Consider the following 5,200-nt stretch of genomic DNA (forward strand, 5'->3'; position numbering starts at 1 on the left):
TGACTGTCATGACTTTAACTAGGACACATTTTAAAAGACGATATAAAATTAAATCTGAATAAAAGTCTAAAAAACTTTAATACATTCAAAAACAAACATGCACTTCAAAACCAAAATTCAGTGCTATTAATAAAATCGCAACCGTTTACAGAAAGTAAATTACATGCTTTAGGTAAATTCCGTTCATGTAAAATTGTACATAAAAAAGGAAAATAATTAAAAGGTTGAATTTAATTATAAAAGCTTCTTAATTTATTGAAATAGAAATTCGGTTAATAAATGAATAATAGTATAAATTACGTAATGCTGTAATTACTTACTGTATTTGCTTTCTTTGTCAATTAAAAAGTCGGAACTGTTTTTGTTTTGTACTCATTGATGTTGTAATGGCTCCGAAATCCAACTATTAGTTTTCTCGTTTCTTCATTAAAGTAGACAGATGCAGGGTTTGCAATGTCAACAGAGATGGTATTGAGGATTGTCTTGCCGACTGTATCCACTTGACTTATGGAGTTGTCACCAAAGACGAAAACCTGCCCTGTGGCTGCCACATGTATGTTGTCTATAATCCAGCCATGTTTGAATGCGGGATCCTGGAACGTAGCTGTGACTGTTCCATCCCTGGTCAGCGTGCGAAGCATGCCATTAACTATATCCGTCACATAGATCATCTTCCCATCAGGACTCACCCCCACACCTACAACTAAATGAGGAATACAACTTACACAATCTGGCACGAAATCTTGAATATTAGTATTTCTTTCTAAATAGTATTAGCGTAAGCTCACTTATTCTCATATCAATAGTTAGCAAACAGTTATCGTTCAAATGTATAACCTTTAAATGGAAAAATACCTGAAATAAACAATAGGAAAATATTTATTTAAAAAAACTAAATCAACTTTTAAACAGTATTACGACTTTATTACATTAAAGACTTAAGCCAGTTATTCTTAAAAAAATATAAGAAATTTTGAAAAATTGGGACCGCATGTGATGCTTAGTGTGTTAAGCTTCTTTTGTTGTAAACAACATTATTAGTACATAACGCATTATTGTCATGATTTAGATACTTTGATAATTGAAATACCTGTCAAACAATTTTAATTGATCGGAGATGACGTTTCGGAACAGGACTAGAGTGCATGATTTCAATTAACGTCATTGTAACACTTATAGAACATTAAAGTCGGTCCTTCAGCATGTGCCTGCCCTATGTAATTAACAGCCGTATTGATACAATCTACGCTCAGATCTCATCTTTATCAAGTTCATGCATATGTTAACACAAAGTGCAAAGCATCCCTGATAAAAAGGAAAATAATAATGTACTCATATATCACCTCGGTCTGGTCCAGTACTATCTTCGTATAACTTCTTAACTAACCGTCCGTCCATTGTGTATTCGTACAACGCAGTACCGGAAGTCACAAACACTTCTGCATCGACATGCGCAATTCCATAACAGACATGATTCATTTTTAGAACCTGTTTGCGTTTAATCTTTCCGCCATCTACCCGTAAGAAATGAATCCCGTTGCTAACAGTCACCGCCATTTCGAAGGAGGAAATGCTACACATGGACATCGGAGTAGTAGGAAGCTGAACTTGATCAATCACCTTTTACGCCTGATTAAGGAGTTTCACACAATCATTGTAACAGTCAGCAATGACGTGATCCCCGTTGGAAGTCGTACATATACCCGTAATCGAACATGTGTATTTATCAGTAGCTGTTCGAACATTATATTCTGACTTGTCCTCGATGCTGACAATCTTGTTTGGATCAACGTTATGTTGTGGATCGCCTATGATGATTTTCCCAAGATCAGTGCAGTCTGCATGACATTGAATCAATTCACGGTTAGGCTGGAATTTAATATCAGTTCCATCATTCTTGATCATGCTTTTTAAAAGTGAATCTGCTGCAGCAGTTTGATCAATACATTTTCTTAACGTAATAAACGTTCGTTCAGGTAGAATATTGTCTTTAAGCTTAGCGCCATATATCTTTAACTTTGAAATACATTCTAAGCATCGCTTGGTGTCATCTTCAATGGAATTATTTAAGCGTTCGTGAATTGATTCCAATTCTCTTATGGTGTTTTGCTGAAGTCGGTCAAGATTCTCGTTGATCTGTCGACGTTCATCAAGTATTTCTTCACAAATTTGTTCGTAAGAAGCTTTAAGTGATTTTATGTTATCTTTTCCTCTGTCCACCATATCCTTTAAACGCTTCTGCGACATTTCTATTCCTTTCGTCACATGAACAAGGGCTATACGTTGTGAGTTTGATTTGGCCTGTTCAGCCAATGCAAACACCTTACTGCATTGCCTGAAATGCAAATGTGCGTTAAACGGAACATATGGATGCAGATTATTCTGATTATTCTATGTCGAGTCTTACGTCATGCTGATAATGTTGATGTTAATTAATGGCGATACTGGTGATGATGAAGATGTTGGTGGTGATGATTGTTGAACATGATGATAAAGGCGAAAGAGACGATGTTGTTGTTTTTTTTAATAGCAATAATGATAAACATAAATATTTAAATACTAACAACAATAATGATATTGATGATATAATAATGATAATAATACTAATACTACTAATAACAAAGACTGTTTGTAAAACATGCATGCCCCCCATATGGGCTGTCCGTTGTAGTGGCAGCCATTGTGTGAATACGTTTTTTGTCATTGTGACCTTGACCTTTGACCTAGTGACCTGAAAATCAATAGGGGTCATCTGCGAGTCATGATCAATCTACCTATGAAGTGTCATGATCCTAGGCAAAAGCGTTCTTGAGTTATCATCCGGAAACAATTTTACTGTTTCGGGTCACCGTGACCTTGACCTTTGACCTAGTGACCTCAAAATCAATATGGGTTATCTGCGAGTCATGATCAATGTACATATGAAGTTTCATGATCCTAGGCGTAAGCGTTCTTGAGTTATCATCCGAAAACCATTTTACTATTTCGGGTCACCGTGACCTTGACCTTTGACCTAGTGACCTCAAAATCGATAGGGGTCATCTGCGAATCATGATCAATCTACCCATGAAGTTTCATGATCCTAGGCAAATGAGTTCTTGAGTTATCATCCAAAAACCATTTTACCATTTCGGGTAACCGTGACCTTGACCTTTGACCTAGTGACCTCAAAATCGATAGGGATCATCTGCGAGTCATGATCAATCTACCCATGAAGTTTCATGATCCTAGGCATATGCGTTCTTGAGTTATCATCCGAAAACCATTTTACTATTTCGGTTCACCGTGACCTTGACCTTTGACCTAGTGACCTTAAATTCAATAAAGGTCATCTGCGAATCATAATCAATCTACCTATGAAGTTTCATAATCCTAGGAGTATGCGTTCTTGAGTTATCATCCAAAAATCATTTTACTATTTCGGGTCACCGTGACCTTGAACTTTGACCTTGTGACCTCAACATCAATAGGAATCATCTGCTAGTCATGATCAATCTACCTATGAAGTGTCATGATCCTAGGCGTATGCGTTCTTGAGTTATCATCCGAAAACCATTTTACTATTTCGGGTCACCGTGACATTGACCGTTGACCTAGTGACCTGAAAATCAATAGGAGTCATCTGCAAGTCATGATCAATGTACCTATGAAGTTTCATGATCCTAGATCCAAGCGTTTTTGAGTTATCATCCTGGTGGACGGACCGACAGACCGACGGACCTACCGACAGACCGACCGACATGTGCAAAGCAATATACCCCCTCTTCTTCGAAAGGGGGCATAATAATACAAATAATAATCATAATATCATATAATTATAGTAATTATTGTTATTATTAATATAACAATTATTATGATTAGTAGTAGTAGTATTTTTGTTATTACAGTCGTTTTTTTTCATTATTTTGGGAATGGGGCCGTGCCGCTTATAATTGGGAAAAAGCATCGTTTTGACTAAATTTGGTAAACTAGTGTTGTTGATTTTTTGCTAACAAACACTTTAAAATTAAGAAAAAAAGTGATTTGAATATTATATTTACTAAGGTTCAACTTATAACGCTGGATTTATATTTAATTAAATATTGAAACATACTTATTAAAATATGTTTTTGTGTGGAAACCTTCATAGGGATTTTTAGGACCCTTTTTGGACAGTAGTAGTAGTAGTAGTAGTAGTAGTAGTAGTAGTAGTAGTAGTAGTAGTAGTAGTAGTAGTAGTAGTAGTAGTAGTATTTTAGTAGTAGTAGTAGTAGTAGTAGTAGTAGTAGAAGTAGTAGTAGTAGTAGTAGTCGTAGTAGTAGTAGTAGTAGTAGTAGTAGTAGTAGTAGTAGTAGTAGTAGTAGTAGTAGTAGTAGTAGTAGTAGTAGTAGTATATATTTTGAATATCTGCGGTAAATTATGTTAAGATTGCGTGATGGGTGACGAAGTAACTGTCCGTATATTATGTTTAATAGCCTAATTTTTCAACAGTAGTAGTAGTAGTGGTAGTAGTAGTGGTGGTGGTGGTGGTCGAAGTGGTGGTCGAGGTTGTGGTGGTGGTGGTGGTCGTCGTAGTAGTAGTAGTAGTTGTAGTAGTAGTAGTAGAAGTAGTAGTAGTAGTAGTAGTAGTAGTAGTAGTAGTAGTTGTTGTTGTAGTAGTAGTAGTATATTTACACACACAGTGACACATGAAACAGGTATGATTTGTACTTGGCCTTAACATAAATTTATATCAATACTCACTGACCTGTGTTTTAGGAGGAGACATAAATGACATAGCAACTGTTCATGATCTTCACAGAACATCGTTAGTCTCTCAGTCGTGTGCTCCTCACATAACTCTATAATATCGTCCACTTTGTTCGCAACATACCAGCTTTCACCGTCAGATTTTGCTGACACCGCGTGATCCTTAAGTAGCTTTTTGTGCATTTTCACACATTCGTCGCAGTATGTTTTAAAACATATTTTACAATGAAACAGTCCTTCATTATGTTTGCCATCCTCTTCGCAAACAGAACAACAAACGTCGTAAAATACGTCTGATCCCTTTTGCTGCGAAGTGTTTAAGTTAGACGCCATTTTGTGATTTCTTTACAAAACCACTTTCGATTTCCATATGTCTTAACCGCGTGCCGTGTTTACCTACTAAGTAACTATTAAAGGTGCCTTTTCACAGATTTTGGCATGTATTGAAGTTTGCCATTAAATGCTTTATATT

At 36.1% G+C, this 5,200-nt stretch overlaps 2 protein-coding genes across 2 annotated transcripts; both read right to left on the reverse strand.

Moving 5' to 3' along the window:
- Positions 1–229: 229 nt before the first annotated feature.
- On the reverse strand, positions 230–1,535 carry LOC127837812 (uncharacterized). Its single transcript, XM_052365217.1, has 2 exons — positions 1,344–1,535; positions 230–703 (listed from the first exon to the last, which is right to left on the reverse strand). The coding sequence occupies exons 1-2, from the start codon at positions 1,477–1,479 to the stop codon at positions 342–344; spliced, it is 498 nt and encodes a 165-aa protein (XP_052221177.1). The 5' UTR covers positions 1,480–1,535; the 3' UTR covers positions 230–341.
- A 22-nt stretch (positions 1,536–1,557) lies between these two features.
- On the reverse strand, positions 1,558–5,200 carry LOC127837798 (E3 ubiquitin-protein ligase Midline-1-like). Its single transcript, XM_052365190.1, has 2 exons — positions 4,727–5,200; positions 1,558–2,335 (listed from the first exon to the last, which is right to left on the reverse strand). Exons 1-2 carry the CDS (start codon positions 5,059–5,061, stop codon positions 1,624–1,626), a joined length of 1,047 nt encoding a protein of 348 aa, XP_052221150.1. The 5' UTR covers positions 5,062–5,200; the 3' UTR covers positions 1,558–1,623.

This window comes from Dreissena polymorpha, chromosome 7 (assembly GCF_020536995.1).
Source record: "Dreissena polymorpha isolate Duluth1 chromosome 7, UMN_Dpol_1.0, whole genome shotgun sequence".
In the NCBI taxonomy this organism is placed as follows: domain Eukaryota; kingdom Metazoa; phylum Mollusca; class Bivalvia; order Myida; family Dreissenidae; genus Dreissena; species Dreissena polymorpha.

Bases quoted from the DNA above. Each gene is read 5' to 3' on its own strand.
- LOC127837812 (XM_052365217.1), bottom strand. From the start codon at position 1,479: ATGAATCATGTCTGTTATGGAATTGCGCATGTCGATGCAGAAGTGTTT. The intron at 704-1,343 runs GTGATATATGAG...TTCCTCATTTAG, and splicing joins TAGTACTGGACCAGACCGAG to TTGTAGGTGTGGGGGTGAGT.
- LOC127837798 (XM_052365190.1), bottom strand. From the start codon at position 5,061: ATGGCGTCTAACTTAAACACTTCGCAGCAAAAGGGATCAGACGTATTT. The intron at 2,336-4,726 runs GTCAGTGAGTAT...TTTGCATTTCAG, and splicing joins TGTCTCCTCCTAAAACACAG to GCAATGCAGTAAGGTGTTTG.